Source organism: Talpa europaea (assembly GCF_964194135.1).
Source record: "Talpa europaea genome assembly, chromosome: X".
NCBI classification, from domain to species: Eukaryota; Metazoa; Chordata; class Mammalia; order Eulipotyphla; family Talpidae; genus Talpa; species Talpa europaea.
Genome location: NC_140081.1, coordinates 11,181,952 through 11,198,407, shown reverse-complemented (window position 1 = coordinate 11,198,407; position 16,456 = coordinate 11,181,952). Strand labels below are relative to the sequence as shown.

Here is a 16,456-nt window from a genome sequence, read left to right as displayed (position 1 = left end):
GACACTAAACAGTAGGGGGAAACAGACCTAGAAAGAGGGTTGGCAAATCCAACCTGAACACAAAATGAGGACGTTGCACACACAACCACTGCATGCAAGTCTCATGTCTCAAGCACGGGGGTGTTGACAGTAAAGCAGCCAGAGACACTTAAAAGGCCAGGTAACCATCCCTGACCTGCTCTGCTGAGTCCCCTTCCTGCTCTCCTGTTCCCAAGAGTATGGTCTGAACCTGTTCGAAGTTAACAGTTTTCTATCAAGAAATACTAGGATCCATAATAAGCACTGAGATTTACCAAGCAAATTCCCATAAACTCTCGTTCAATCCTAACAGCTCCTGGTATAACCACTTCATCTTTCAAGCTGCTGGAATAGAAGGCAGACGAGTTCTTCTGGCAGAATGTGGGGCCCCAATCAGGGCAGCCCCCAAAGAGCAGGCCAATAGGTCTGCAGTAGAGCCTATTCCACCCCTGCCCAATGGGTGGTGGTCGGAGTGGAGTGACATTGGATGAAGGTGACACATCAAGTCACTGGCTCTCCGGGAAAGAACCTGCCCCCAGGGACCTCCCTGGTGGCGCAAGGGCTAAGATGCAGTCTATGAAGTTATCCGCAGCCACTGCAGCATGAGTTCGATCCCCAGCCGGGGAGCAACCTACATGGCACAGCAGACCTCTCCTGACTCGCCCGCTGCTCCCCTCAGCAGTGTATTTCAGTCAATCTGCCTGTTCTGCTCCCCACTCTGTCTCTGATAAATCCTTTCACCCCCCACACTTCTGGCCTGCACCCCAGTTCTTGTATACATAAATAAATAAATCTTTTTAAAAAAAAAAAAAAGAAACTGCCCCCAGCCTTGACAGGTAACTACTGAGCTGTGCACAGGCCACTGGAAAAAAACAATGCCCATTCTCAAGTGTGCCAATGGGGCCTTGGCTAAGGGAAGGAGCTCGCTCCTCAACTGCAACACAAAGGTTTTTAAAGGGTGGTATAGAACAAGGGCCTCTCACGGGAGGGGAAGCCAGTCATCTCGATGAGGCACCCCTCCTAGCACACAGTGCATTCTCCCGACAGGCAGAGGAGATAATCTGGGAGTGTCAGGGACTCTTGCTTCATCCTTTTCTGCTGAAAATCGAAATTGGGTTCTGCCAAAGTCAGGCACATATCCTGGGGCTCATGTATACTGTAAACAGTCAAGAAATGTTTTCATTTTTCTTTAAAAAAAAAAGAATCTATCTGAAGTGAACTTGTTTTCCTCCTGTCTTTTGCAAAGGGTAATTTTCTAATAAATCCCATGACTTAGTTGAAAGTTCATGGCTAAGTCACTGGCCGTGAAGGGGTGGTATCTTCACATGTTGCTGGCACATTTGCTAAAGGCTGACTCGGTAACCATCTTAATCCCCAGAAAAGTGGTACCATTTTTGTTCTTTTGAGCCAATACCAAGTGACACTCAAACTATTCCCAATTTCTTGTCCCCTCCCACCCTGAATTTATAAAAAGACACAAAAATCAATGACAAGCAAAAACCAGATCAGCATTGGGTTGAAAATGTAAAGCTCAATTCCACTCTCACTTAGCAAACTTCTATACCGAAAAACCCAAGTGAACTAGACTTCTCACGAATGCCAAATCCCACATATATACTCCCCATCCATTTACTCACTCCAAGTAACCCCGATAAAAATCTGACCAGCAAAATCAAAGGTGTTTTGCTGTGACATTATCATGGAGTTAAGACAACTTAACACAAGAGAATGCTCAATTCAAGGGGGAACAGATAAGGAAAACTGCAAGCAGGACAAGGTGGACTGCAGAAAGAGGTGTGGGGGTGGCTGTGATTTCTGAAGGTAAGGGAAGAGGCTGGGGCCACCTAAACTGAGCGTGGGTGGGGTAAACAAATGTGGGTGTTCTGGCACACTTCACAGAAGCGGGCAAGTCCTGCACTGGGCCATGTTCTGCTTCCTGCCCTACGTTAAACAACCTTCCAGCTATCGTGTATCTCACATCTGCCCTAGAGCTGATCAGATTTTATGTACTGTGCCTTGAAGTACTTAAAACATCTTTGCTCTTGCCAACAAGGATATCCCTTCTGGAAAGTGATCAACTAGAGCAATCTGTGCTCTGGCCACTTGGGTCCACGTTGGAGTGACCTTGGTAAAGTCCCTCCGCGCCTGCATCTGTGAATTTGCCTTTATGATCAAAGGCCAGGCCTCCCTAGGGGCCTGGTAAGGAACCACCCAGGCAAGGGAAAGAGCAAACTGCTGAGAATCACTAGCTGTGCATCCATAATTCCCACTCTTAATTCCTAGGGCCTACCAAGGTTCTATCCCTTCCCACAAATGTCAAAACTGTTATTTCTATCAAGGAAGGTTCTCAACGCCCGACACCACTGGCAAATACCTCTGCACTCTCCAACAGAACTTTCTGTGGTGTCAGAAATGTTCTACATCTGCTCTAATATGAAAGGCACTAGCCATTAGTGATTGACACGATGCTGGTGAGACCAAGGCTTAATTACCCTACCTTAAAAATAGCCACATGTGATTGGTGGCTACACTACCACACAGGGAAAGGTTAACTGTCTTCATCGTCATTTGAAGTCAGCAACCTCCTGTAGCTTTACATCAGGTGAGCCTCGATGCTTAGCACCTGGCCATGTCTTCTTACAGGAAAGCTCTGAGGTGAATTTTCGATCACACTATCTTGTCATTGATCTCTTAAACTGGTTTAATTCTAGTATGGGGACCAGAACTGAGCAGAGACAACCTTTTCTCTTCAGAGGCTGAGAGAGGTGTTCCTGACACCCTGTCTGAAAGGGGCAGCCCCACCCAGGCCGTGGCTTTGTCCAGGTCCAGCTCCTTGGACGTACTCTGCATCCCCTTCTGGCTTACTTTCACTTTACTCAGCATTTGCCAATCTGTGTGTCTTCTACGTTGTCTCATTTGGTGCGAGGAGCCCACTAGTGCTCAGTCCACCAAGTTGCCAGAAGCAGAAGTGGACTTTGATCTTTTCCAGTCTTAAGCAGACACCACCAGGGACGCCACCACCACCCCGATCACGTCCCCACTGAAGCAAACATAAAAGGACGTTCAGGAGAGGCCTTACCGCTTCACTTGGCCAGCAATGTCCTGACTCAGTTCTTTCATTCTTTCTTCTACTCTGTTCAAAAGCTGCAATGAAAAGTAAAGAAATCAATGGGCTTATAGAATAAGCTGGGGAAAAACGGCTCAGTTACAGGCCACGAGGTCGAGGCCGTGTTGACTAGAGCACTGAGGTGTTGGCAGAAACCCACGTCCACTGTCCTGCCCCTACCCCTGCACAGCCTCCAGGCCCGGCCTGGCCCCACACCAGCTAGTCTGCACGGTGCTGACCTGACCTAAAACTCAGTGTCAGCTACCGACACTAAGGTTAAAGGATACGGTAAAGGTGACATCCTGGTTAAAGGCTATGCTCCCCCCGTGCAAAGTCAAGTCAGTACTGAGTACTCAAGCAGTCAAGGGAAAGGCGAGAGCTGGATCCTCACAACGGAGGAGCTAGTTTTCTTCTAGAATCACTTATCTGGAGGGAGGAAAGCTTAAATCTAGTTAACCGGTCAGTCAGTAATCAAATGAAGATAATCTTCTTCGACTAAGCACATTTTACACTCCTCTAACACTTGAGGAATTAAAAGTGAGGAACCAACACTTTCAACTTCTTCTTTGCCTTGCGCGTCACCCTCGTAGCTCTGAAGGTCCAGCAACACCAATCCATGTGGGTATATTCTCAAGTTGGCAAAGCTACAAAGGAAAGGGAAATCTTAAGGTTAGTGGTGGTGTCCTGGGACTCAAAAGAAAGTAAGAGGCCAACCCAACAAGAAAGAAAGATCGCTGCTTCTTCCCCTTTTGTTTTCGGTTTCGAGCCTTTTCTTTGGGAAAAGGACAATCAATAAGTTAGAGAAGAGTCAAAAGCTAACTAAGGTTTATAAAACAGGTTCTAGCGCCTAAGAAGTGACTCAGTAGCAAGTTCCATGCATCTGAGTTTTAAGAAGGCTCCCAAATCTGTGAGGCTGCCAGGGTTAGTAACCACTGCCCCACAGGCAGGGGAGAGAGGGCAGCAAAGGGCAAGTGAACGGAGTTCAGCTTAGAGGCTGTTTTCTGACTGCCAGCAGGTGGCAGCACGACTCATTTTGGGCAGGGTCAGCCAACCCATGTCCTCCAGCCTGCAGCCCCAAAAATGGTTTTTACGTTTTTTAAGTATTGTTAAAAAAAAAAAAAAAAAAACAAAAACAGAATATGCGACCTTATGTGGTTCCTTGCATATAAGGTTTTCTGACCCCTAACTAGTGAACCTCACCAGCTTTTTTTGGATGAAATAAATGTGTTACAAGCAACAAGAGTTAGTAAGATATTTTGATTTATGTGTGTATTTGTATTGTACATAGCAGACATGCCTATACAGGGTTATGATATAAAACTATTCCTTACTATAAATTATGGCTGACAAAACAGCTGAAAAATACCGAATCAGAAGATAAATTTTGTTCAAGGAACACAGGCAGCGTGGTTGGACGAAACCAATATAACCAGTGTATTTTCACCTTTAGCCCTTCCATGGTGTCAAAATCAAGTTTAGGCTCAGGAACCCCCAACACTCATCTACACTGAATGAGCTGATCATCCCCCCTCCTCCTGCAGCACAAAAAAGAGGAGCCCCATGAAGGAAGGATAGAGAAATGGCGCCCCTTAACCGCTGGGTGGTCCTGAGAGTTCTCCCAGCAGAGTGGCACAGAACAGAGAATGCTGGGAGCTAAGGTCAAGTACTAACCTCTGGACGTGAAACCTGAACGAAAGACAAAAAGTTGTCAGAGGAAAAATGGAGGAAAAGAGTTGGGTGCGCCCCAGGACCATGACCTCAGCATCACAAGGAGCCATTAACTAGAAGTGGGGTGTGGGGTGGCAATCCTTCCCCCTGAGAGAGAGGAACCACTGAGCCTCTAGAATGGGTACCCTGGAGATGGGCTCCAGCTACTGAACAAGAAGAGGGAGACCAAGGTAGAAATGTCTTTAAACATGTTGACTTGTATTTCCTCTGCTTTCAGAAGCAACTTCCAAACACCTCTTGTCCGTCAAAAGCTCCCTTCAGGCAAGAACTCTCAGGCCTCTGGAGAACTGGAATGATGTGTAGGGTAGAAACTGCTCATGCACACGAGGCAGGGCTCACTGCAGAGGCCTTTAGGCCACACAGGCTTCGTCCGACCACAATGATATGGTCCACTTTCCTGTGGTCTCACAGACAGTGAGAGACAGGCAGAGAGGGTGGGGCAGAGGCCAGGACACAGAGGAGCTGGGCACGCACCTACAGCTCAGACTCAAGGGCAGCCACAGACCTCTCCAGTTACTTCTAGAGACCTGCCGTTAACTGGGCAAAGCATGGAGGAGGACAGAATGCAGCGGAGGGTTTGCAGATAGAGGTGATTTGGGCTCATCTTTGACGTAGTATAGATACAGTGGAGGTGTCTGCTAAATATATACGGAGGTTTGCTATGTAGTTGCTAATACAACTCCCAGGTTGGGCAGTCTGACTGGCGTCGGGAGAGGGAACAATCACTACCAAAGGAGTGGACTGTGTAGACTGAGGCACAGAGTAACAGGAGGGGTGGTGGGCTCAGGAGCAAGTTTCCCTCATCTCTCAGCACTGTCTTCTGGGCCTCTGTAGGGCTGTGGCAGGGTGGTATCTTTTCTTTAAATGAAAAACGAGGCAGAAATACCGGGACATTAATGAACATACGTGGAACACTTGTACACACTGGGGCAAGGGATTGAAAGCCATGAAATATATCCAATTCACAATTCTAAATTCACAGTGCAAATATACCAAGAAACTTAGGCTTTGCATATTAAACCAGCCTAGATATAATACATAAAGCTCAGTGCATTCGTGTCTTCTGTTATTGGTCATTTCTTAATTTGGTTTTCTTTTCCTATTTTTAGAACACATTCATTTTCATCTACAAATTGACTGTAAAGATTATAGATACTCTATAATCTTAAGGAAAAAACCAACATCTGGGTCTCCCTAGTGGCACAGAGTCTAAAGACACAGCGCTATCAAGCTATCACCAGCCACTGCAATATGAGTTTGATCCCAGCCAGGGAGCTAACCCACATGGCACAGCAGACCTCTCCTGTCTTCCCACTGCTCCCCTCAGCAGTAGATTTCAGTAGACCTGCCTGTTCTGCTCCCCACTCTGTCTCTGGTGAGCCTTCTCAACCCCCTGCACCTCTGCCCTGCACCCCAGTTCTTGTATGCATAAATAAATAAATCTTTTTTTAAAAAGAGATTAAGAACAAGAAAAACCCTAACTTTGAATTCTTGGATCACTTAAGCTTTCTGGTGAGCTACTTGTGGATCGGATCTTCTTATTATCCAGCCTTTGACTGTGGTCTGCATTAGCTGATAAGCACTCAGCCCTGGGACAGCACTGTGCACTCATGCTCAGTGAACCAGAAGTATCAGCATCCCCTGTGAGTTTATTGGAAATGCGATTTCAGGTGCTGCCAAGCCTACCACTTAAGAAACTCTTGGAGTGGGGCCCAGGAATCTGTGTTTTAATCAGCCTTGAATAGTGGCTTATGCTGCCCAAAGCTCTGGATTCTGACCACGCAGTGCCATCACCTGAGGGGATCTGGAGAAATACTGATGCCCAGTGGCCTCCACCGCTGGGAGAGTACCCCAGCAGGAAATTCTGCAAAGTTCTCCGAGGTGATTCGAATGTGCTGTTGAAGCGAAAAGCACTCAATTCTAGCCCCCTCCCCAAAAAAATGCTAAAGGGGGAAAAAATATATATATACCTGAACATCCCCACCACCACCTTTTGTCCACCCCACCCCCTTCAGTGTGCACTTAAGACCAACTCACCTGCCATTTTTGTTTATGTAGGTTGCTAAGTAGCCATGGTCCTGCCAGGTGTGCACTGACTCTGTCATGCCCTGCTCCTGGAAAATGGACTGGAGGCCTTTCAGAATGGTCTCTCCATCAGCTAGATAACAGGGCAAGAAGGCAAGATGATTAGGATGAAAACATGTTTAGAAGGAAAGTCAACACGGCAGTTTAAGCACTGAACTTTACAAAAGAATCTCAACAGTCACCAGAGCCATTGACGCCTTGTCATGAGCTACATTCTCAACCCCACAAGGAAACCCTCAAGATATTAGCGGGCAATACAAGAACACACAACACAAGAACACGACTGTCTGACCACGGGCTACTCTGTCAAGGAGTCAAAAGATGTTCAGCCAACTAGAGGTGGTGTGACAAGAGGTTCAGCCAATTAGAGGTGGCGTGACAAGAGGTTCAGCCTAACCAGAGGTCAGAGTAATGCAAATGTAATGACAGTCTGCTTTAGGGCTAGTTAATGAGGATCCAGAGTACTAGTAGAAAGCTGTCCACCCTCTGGTGATGGGTACTATCAATCACTTCTAATCTTTCAGCTTGAAGGCCCAGGTGTTGTACAGTAACAATGGGTTGCTTTTATCAGTGAAGAATAAATGGTGCCTCAGTAACATGTTGCTCAACGGTAGGTACTGAACAACCTTGCACCCACAGAAACCCACTAGGCACTGTGATCCCCTCCTCAGTCTAGAAGTCAAACCCCCCCCACACTGACCCCCACACCCCTTAAGGTGGCGCTCTGGTGTCCTCAGGTAGGACTCCAGCAGAGGTTCTAGAAGCTGCATTAACATTTGCCGGTTCACGTGAAATCAGAATCTTCGAAAACATCCAACATTAGCATAATTAGAGAAAAGGCAAGATGCAATTTATTCTTTCCTAGTTATAGTTACAAAAGTCATTCCTTGAGAAGGGTTAAGATGAAGAACCAAAATGAGCCAAAACCCGCCCCAGCTGCACTCCACAAGCTGCTGCTTTTCCCACATGGCCGGACAATGCACCTGCCAAGAGTCGCATGGAAACATCCCTGTGACCTGAACCCAGACCAGGGAAGAACCCAAGATTTGCAGCTGACCACAGTGGCACTGCAACCCTTCCTATTGACTAAGTGATGCCAAAACTTGCACTGTAAGTTAAGGGTTTCTCTTTCATTTCACAAAGCCTATCTCCAGCGACACTGGGAACTGTCTCCCCAAGACCTCCCGCGCACAGTGAGAACAAAGGCCGCCGCGGTCCCAGTGCAGCTGGACCACAGGTGTGTCTTATTCTGGGGCTGCAGAGACTTCCTTAAGAAATGTGAGTTTGTTGCCATTTAAAAACAAGGGGGGCCTCCCCTGGTGGCGCAGACGGTTGAGTACCACGCTATGGAGCTCTCCACAGCCTCTGCAGCGTGGGTTCGATCCTGGCCAGCTGGTGAGAATCCCGCATGGCGCGGCAGACCTCTCCTGTCTTGCCCGCTGCTCCTCTCAGCAGTGTATTTCAGTCAGTCTGCCTGTTCTGTTCCCCGATCTGTCTCCGGTGAATCCTCTCACTCTCCCGCACATCTGGCCTGTACTCCAGTTCTTGCATGCATGAATAATCTTTAAAAAACATAAAAATGGGGGTCTCCCTGGTGGCGCAGGCAGTTGAGTGCCACACTGTGAAGCTGTCCGCAGCCTCTGCAGTGCTGGTTCGATCCTGGCCGGCCAGCGAGGGTCCCACATGGCAAAGCAGACCTTTCCTGCCTTGCCCGCTGCTCCCTTCAGCAGTGTATTTCAGCAGATCTGCCTGTTCTGTTCCCTGCTCGGTCTCCAGTGAATCCTCTCACCCTCCCGCGCATCTGGCCTGTACCCCAGTTCTTGTATAAAAATAAATAAATCTTTAAAAATAAAAAAAATAAAAACAAGGGTCCCCCACCCTCCATGTGGTGGGTGGAATGGTGGCTCCCTTTAAGCAAGCATGTGCAAGTCCAACCACCCAGAACCTGGAGGCATGCCCTTATTCAGAAAAGGGGTTTTGCAGCTGTCATCAAGCAAAAAGGCTCTAGAAAGGAGATCATCTCAGATTATCCAGGAAGGTCATAAGTCTAATGACAGGTGTGCTTAGAAGAGACAAGTGAGCAGACACAGGGAAAAAGAGTAGCAGGGGACAAGAAAACAGAGGCAGTAGCTGGAGTGATGACAGCCACAAGCCAAGGAGCACTGGGCAGCGGAGACTGCGAGACCTGGGGCCTTGAGGGAGTGCTTGGCCCTGAACCCTTTGTTTTAAATCTTTGGAATCCTCAAACACAGAGTAGCTAGACAGCACAACTGATACTCACCATAACATTCAGACAAAACTTGATGACAGAGAGTACTCCCAAACCTCCAGAGCAGAGGACAGAGAAGCAGGTCACGGAGGAAGATGCGAGAAAGCAAAGGGACTGCAACCCCTCCATAAAACAACAAAAGAGGTTCCCCCAGGGACAGAGAAGAAGGAGGAAGCCGAGCAGCTGAAAATCACAGGGGCCCTGGGCCACCAGAGAGTCGAGTGGTGGGCAACCCGAGTGAACTGAGACCACCTCTGCAAAAAAGCCCCACATGGAGGAGGCAGAAGCCAACCACACACTAGTCAACACCACAGGGACCCCCTGTATCATTAGCAGCTGGCTCACTCCCAGCAGAAGTGTGCTTTGGAGACTCACTTGGCAGAAAATCGTCTGCCTGGCTTTGCTATATTCTGGCATTGGCTTCAGGGCATGAAAAGGGGGAAGCCTTAACCCCAGAACTATAATTTTAAGATGGAATTTCTCCCCCCCCCCAAAAAAAAAATCTGATTTGACCTTGATAAAAACACTGATTTTTTTGGTTTGTGTTTGTTGATGAGGCCTGGTGGGGCCCAGCCTCCACCTGGTCAAGCTGTACACTGGTAAGGACGTGTGCCCCCACAGATCACCCCAACAGGAAAGGCCCTGGGTCATCATTCAAGCCCTCCTTGGCTAGAGAATACATCTTCTGTTTTGAAGTGCATAAAACAAATCATCACTCCTGGTAAATCGCCTCAAGACGGGCACTGCGAGCACATTACGAAACAACACAAATCCCCCGTGCTGGCAAGGGGACAATCCACACAAGGCCACCCTGCGCGTCACCGGCCAGGCTCTGCAGTGAATGAGGCCCCTCAGCACTAAGACTGAGCTGGGGCAAACTCCGTCCCTTGGGCCAGGGAGAGGGGTTGTCTTTGTCTGCTACACACAAAGCCCTTGACTGCTGGCCAAGCCAGCCCAGCATGGCAACCCCCCCCCACCCCCTTTCTAACCAACACAATGAGCAGAAGGCACTGGGCGAGCTAATGGAGGCCCCTCCAGCCAGGTTTCAAACTGAAGAAAAATACATTACAAAAGAAATCCAATTTGAGCCCAATTTGAAGTGTTCCTTATTTCTATACTCTGGACGTACACGCTCCAGCCAGGCTCAGTAGAAATCTACCAGGTCTGCAGAACTTTCCTGGCCGTCGCCACTGCGTAGTCCCTGAGGGCACTGAGTGTCAGCACTGCTGGGATTCTGGGACTGTGCCACTTTGCCAAGTGTCCACTTCATTTTTCTATTTGCCTTCCTCCTGCCCTGGGGACTAGCCTTGTCATCCACACTGCTGCAGAAAGAGGCACTGGAGCCGAAACAGTGCCCACCCCCCCTCCTTTTTTTTCAGAATCAGGGTGAAAACATGAGCTTCAGCTTCACTTAGCTTAACAAGGTGGCCTGCTTGGCCAACTAGCTCTCAGGTGCTCGATGTCTGTGTATAAATGCAAATTTATTTTATTCAGCTAAATGGATCATCCTTATTACTGTATCTTTGCAGTTTCCAGAATATCTAAATGAGTGGTTTTCACTCCTAGTTGCACATTATAATCAGTATCTGGGGAGTATGTCAAATTTGGATGCCACATCTTAGACCAACTAAATAAAAATCTGGGGGTGAGACCCAGGTATCAAGCGTTTTTTAAAGCTTTCTGGGGAATTCTATGGCACCTCAGTTGAGAACCACTGATCTAAACCATTAGACACAAAAAAGAAAAACAATTCCCCCTCCACTATCTCCAAACTAATGACCAAAAGGGTATAGAAAATGTTCGACCGAATGAAGTCCAAACTCCATATTAAGCATAGCCACAGGTAACCCATGACATGCCCATAAGATACTTTGTAATTAATATCCAACTTCTCCCTTCATGTATGTCTAGTAAGAAGCACATGACACACACGTCCAAACAAGATGTCCTCCTTTCTATCAAGTTCCCTCAAGTGAAGCTGACAATACGGTGTGAAGGACTGTCTGTCCCTCACAGCACTTTGGCAATTCCAGTCATACTGGCTACAAATGTGAGTAGGGTTGGGCCTCCCTGGTGGCGTAGGTGGTTGAGCGCCGCACCGTGAAGCTGTCCGCAGCCTCTGCAGCACGGGTTCGATCCCAGCTGGCCTGCAAAAATCCCACATGGGGGCCTCCCCGGTGGCGCAGCGGTTGAGCGCTGGGTTGCGAAGCTGCCCGAAGCCTCCCGAAGCCTCCGTGGTGGTGTCGGTTCGATCCCCGGCTGCTCCCTGGCCACCAGAGGAGGGTCCCACATGGCACACAGACCTCTCCTGCCGCCCGCTGCTCCTCTCAGCAGTGTACTTTGGTCCTTCTGCCTGCTCTGCTCCCCACTCTGGCTCTGGTGAATTCTCTCACCCTCCCGTGCTTCTGACTGTACCCAGTGCTTGTATAAATAAATAAATAAATCTTAAAAAAAAAAAAAATCCCACATGGCATGGCAGACCTCTCCTGTCTCGCCCGCTGCTCCCCTCAGCAGTGTATTTCATCAGTCTGCCTGTTCTGTTCCCCATTCTGTCTCTGGTGAATCCTCTCACCCTCCCGCACATCTGGCCTGTACCCTGGTTCTTGTATAAATAAATAAATCTTTAAAAAAAATTTGAGTAGGGTTATCCCCTCACCCCCATCAAAAAAAAGACTCCATACTCCAACTGCCCAGAGGCAGACAGGAAGAGTGGGCAACAGAGTTCCCTGAGAATGACTAGACACTCTAACACGTGGAGAAATGAGCCTGGGGTCAGAGCACAGCCAAGCTTAGGAACACAGACAGCAATGTCAGCAGTGTCCACATATCACAACATTTGAAAGTAGACTCAAAAGTTAAAAGAGATTAATAACCATCGGGCTTCTAAGCAGAAATGGTGGTGCGAATTAGGCTGGTAAAACACTTGCCAAAAGTTCTTAGAAAGCCGGCCAGGCAAGAATGATGTGAAACTTGTGTATCATCCTTCAGAGTCTTCCAATGTGGTCACAAACACAGAGACCAGGGCAAAATATGTCCTTTTGTCCACCTGACAACTCAATGTCTGTTTCCAGACCACTGCCTGCTTGCTGTGTGAGCAACAGTTTTAAAAGAATCAACTTCATAGGCTGGTCCAAACTAAATGCCCTGCTACCAGAAGGGAAGGCCAAAAGGGAGGCAGGGAGAGAAGCCTAAGCTCCACCCACCCCCCAACCTCATGACCAATGGGATGTGTTTCTAGGCTTTGCTGGGGAGTCTCATCCTCTTACTCTGCCCATCAGCTCCAGATGGCTGAACCCCAACATTCAGCTCAAACTGCCTCCTGTCCAACTGTTCTCCCAATGAAAATCTGAAATCAAAGTCCAAACTCAGGTTGGGATTTCCCTACTCCCTCCCATCAATGGTTCCACCTAAGATCTCCTATGAATTCCCCCTGAAGCTTCTCCCACAAATCCCCCACCAGAGCCTCTCTGCTCAACCCAAACTCACTGGCCAGATCTCACTCATCCACAGACCTAATTCCCTCTACCATCAAACAGGGGCACTATTTCAAAGGGTTCTTGTAAAGAACCTGGCACCCACACAACACTAGCTACCTCCATCCCCTGGGGTCCGGTACAAGTCATTTAATTGTCACCCACAAGGTGGGTAACCCTTGTGCACCGACCCAACTTTACTGGCCCAAGTAAATTAACTGCACCGACCCAACCTTACTGGCCCAAATTGAGGAATTCATGCTGGAAAAAAAGGTGCCAGGCCCCCTGGCAAATAGGCAGATAAACATGCTAACTATGCTGGGCTGGAAGCAGTGGAGTACAGCACCTGAAAAAGTGAATTCCAACAACAGAGGTTACCCCGAGGGAGTAAGCAATTCTAGACACCTCTAGAAAAACCCTAACTCTCCCAACACCTTTGGGTCATCTTCAACTTCGAGCTAGGAATAGTCAGGACTTGGGAGCGTGGGTTTTCCTTAGGCTACAGCCCCCAGCAGCACCCAGTCTCCTCCTGGGGTCAGGGGCGGGAACAGACCACAGCAGCCTCATTCCCTTCTGTTCTCACACTGGAGCAGCACCAGACTGAGGGCATTAGCAGATGAAATCTGTTCTTGCCAAGAACCTCTCTCGGCAGGCTGGAGATTCACACGCCATCGAGCCCCTGTTCCACATTTCTTTGTCCCCCAGTCTCTCTCCCACAGGAGACTCCAGCTATTCGAGCTCCGAAGAGGAGTGGTTAATGACTCCCACCGATGCCCCTTGCCCGGCTGGCCAGGGCCAAAGCCCAGCCTCCTGCCAGCCCACCTTCTAACTCACAGGCTAGGATCTTTCTAGAGCCCCACAGCCCTAAGTCACCCACCCTTCTCCACTCCCTCCAGCTGGTCTGCCCCACCCATATTTTCCAGTTAGATCCCAGGGTCCAACCCACTCCCTCCTCCCTCCCACCTCCCCATTTCTGCGTCTGCGCTCTGGTCAGGAGGATGGCCAGGAAGTTGGCTGGAGGCAGATAAATGTGTAGCTCCCTGCAAGAGGAAGCAGAAACACGGTGTCCTTACCCCAAAACCCAAGCCTGTACTGTCAGAGAACCTAAAGGGCCGGCTTGCCTCGTGCAGGTTCCCTTCACACACAAACCAGCTTCCTGCTTTTCTCACTAGACCCCTGAAGAGGAAGACAAGGAAAATGTACACAAACACAGGCTGAAGTCACTCCTGGTTATCTGCCTAAAACATCAGCCCAGCGGGCTTGACAGTGTAGTGGTGGGGACACGAGTGCAGGCACCGGTCAAACCCACAGCACCATACGCTGGATTCACGGGGTTTTCGAGTTAAAATGAGCCCATCCACTGCCGCAGGCATAATCCTTCTGAGAGTAAGAAACAGCAAACCGCTCACCACAGCCAGCAACTTGCCTAAGGACGGGAGAACATCTTCATATTTCACAATCAAAAAGAGCTTAAGGGGCCTCCCTGGTGGCTCAGATGGTTGAGCACAGCACTGTGAAGCTGCCACAGCTTCTACAGAGAGGGTTCGATTCCCGGCCAGTGCGAAGAAACCCAAATGGCACGGCAGACCTCTCCCATCTCGCCCGCTGCTCCCCTCAGCAGTGTATTTCAGTCAGTCTGCCTGTTCTGCTCCCCGCTGTCTCTGGTGAATCCTCTCACCCTCCCGCACTTCTGGCCTGTACCCCAGCTCTTGTATGCATAAATAAATCTTTTTTTTAAAAAAAAAAAGAGCTTAAGGCTGAAATTTTAAATTACACTAATTTAAATTTGTTAAAAATGTTAAAGTGTCTATGTGTCAGGCAACTTCTCAAACATTCAGAAGCCTCATAACTCCCAGGGATTAAAGTGAAGGTCTAGCAGGTGGCCCCTTGGCCTGTCCTTACCCCACAGCTTGGTGTTATGTTCCCACGTGCCATTTTGTTCACAACAGCTGCAAGATGATAAATCATCACGCAATCCCCAAGCTGCCAAAAGGGGAAACCACCCAAATGCCCATCCAGTTATAAATGGCTAAACACATGCTGGTGGATCCATACCACGCCATGAAGGAATGCAGCGCTGACACATGCTACCGCGCAGGTGCTGCTGGGAGGCATCGTACTAAGCGAAAGAAGTCAGTCCCGAAGGACCACATGTTACACTGCAGTTCTGAGCACATGAGATTGCCACAAAGGCAAATCCTTAGAGACAAAGAGCAGATTAGTGGTTGCCAAGGCCTGGGAAGGATGGAGGTGAAAGCTAAAGGGGTGTACGGAGTCTCTGGGGTGATAAAAATGTTCTAAAATTGATTGAAGTGACAGTCACACTCTGAACATTCTGAAAGGTACTGACTTGTACACTTTAAACAAGGGAACTCTGGCATGTGGATCCTATCTCAATAAAGCAGTCCCGAAACACCCAATCAAACAAGCTGAGCTGTAAAAGTCTCAGTTTCTGTAAGGCGACAGAAAGTTCCAGAAGTCTATTCTTCAATCAAACACAGGTACCAGGATTATAGGGGCTGCAAAGGAAGGAGTGGAGTGGTCTTCTCCACCAGCTGTCCGCCCCCCCTTCCCCCCATGGAATAACAGATGTCTGAGTGGCTGCTGGGTGCAGACACTGTCCCCGGCACTAGAGCCGGCTGTCCTGCCCAAAGGCGTGGCAGCCAGCCTTGGTGTCTGAATTCAGCAAGAGGCAAGGAGGGGTTGCAGAATGCAGAAAGCAACAAAGACATCAACAACTTGGAGGACTTATTTTCAAAGCAGTTCCTGATGTTCATACAGAAGAGTAACAAAACCAGAAAAAAGTAACTGCAGAAAGACCGGGAAAGACCTAGCTGAAACTAGACTGACAGACACACGACACAAATGACAAGCCGGGCTTTCCATGCAGAGGGCATTAAGGAAAACTAGCCATGGTGATTATTTCTTAAAGCTCACATTCGGTGCCCTTTAGCATCTGCCCTGCCTTCCCTTTCCCTCTGCAGGAGAGCAGTGACAGGGCACTGCCCACAGACACATGGGGCCAGCTCCTGCACCTCCCAAACAAACCCAGGCCCCTCCACCAGGCAGCCCTCCTTTTATCCTCCTTACCAAGCTGAAGGAGGGCTCATAAAAACCTAGCTGAGACACAGCGCTCACCCTTCTTTAGTCTGGAACCAGAGCAAGGGGCAACAGTGACCCTCTTCTTCCTGTCCAGCCAGCTCCCCAGCCCCACAAGACTAGGGACGTGTGAAAAGCAGCCCCCACGTGTGAGCGGGAAGCAGGCAGATAGTGCCAAGAGCCGAGAGCCCATTCTGACTCAGCCCACGGGGGAGACTAGCCAGGAGTTAGAAAACAAGGCACAAAGAGGGGAGATTAGGCAAAAGTCTGGCTTTTATAGGGGGTAGGGGTGATGCTGCCAGTCGGTAGTCATGAGGCTACACCAGGCCACCTGCTCTCTCCCAGAAACCTTGGAGAACATCAGGCAACCCAAGATGCCATGGCCTGAGTGTTTCCGAAAACAGGAAGGACACAGGCAAGAGCAGGGGGAGGCCATCCAGGCAGGGAGCACAGAAGAGGTCAGCACCACCAAGAACCCTCTCTGGGGGCCACACTCAACACAACTGGAAGAAGGTAAAGGAGTGAGGTGACACCAGGCCCGCAGCAGCATAATATGGACAAGGAAGGTGGCCAGAGGGGACGTGCAGGGTTGGAAATGGGAGGACAGGAGATTTAGGAAGGTACCTGCACTAGTACCGAGACCAAGACCAAGACCACCCCTCCATTCCCTACCTGTAG

General features: G+C 49.0%; 1 protein-coding gene across 2 annotated transcripts in view; it reads right to left on the bottom strand.

Moving 5' to 3' along the window:
* SMS (spermine synthase) overlaps positions 1-16,456 on the bottom strand; it is a gene marked incomplete at its 3' end in the record, with an annotated part of 45,854 nt that overhangs the window by 17,625 nt on the left and 11,773 nt on the right. The window contains exons 2-4 of one of the 2 annotated variants that reach the window (XM_084259171.1): positions 6,890-7,010; positions 3,675-3,768; positions 3,098-3,162 (exon numbers count right to left, since the gene is read on the bottom strand). In XM_084259171.1, coding sequence (XP_084115297.1) covers positions 3,098-3,162; positions 3,675-3,768; positions 6,890-7,010 — 280 coding nt within the window. The remainder of the gene's footprint in view (positions 1-3,097; positions 3,163-3,674; positions 3,769-6,889; positions 7,011-16,456) is intronic. The other variant, XM_084259170.1, reaches the window with a different exon arrangement.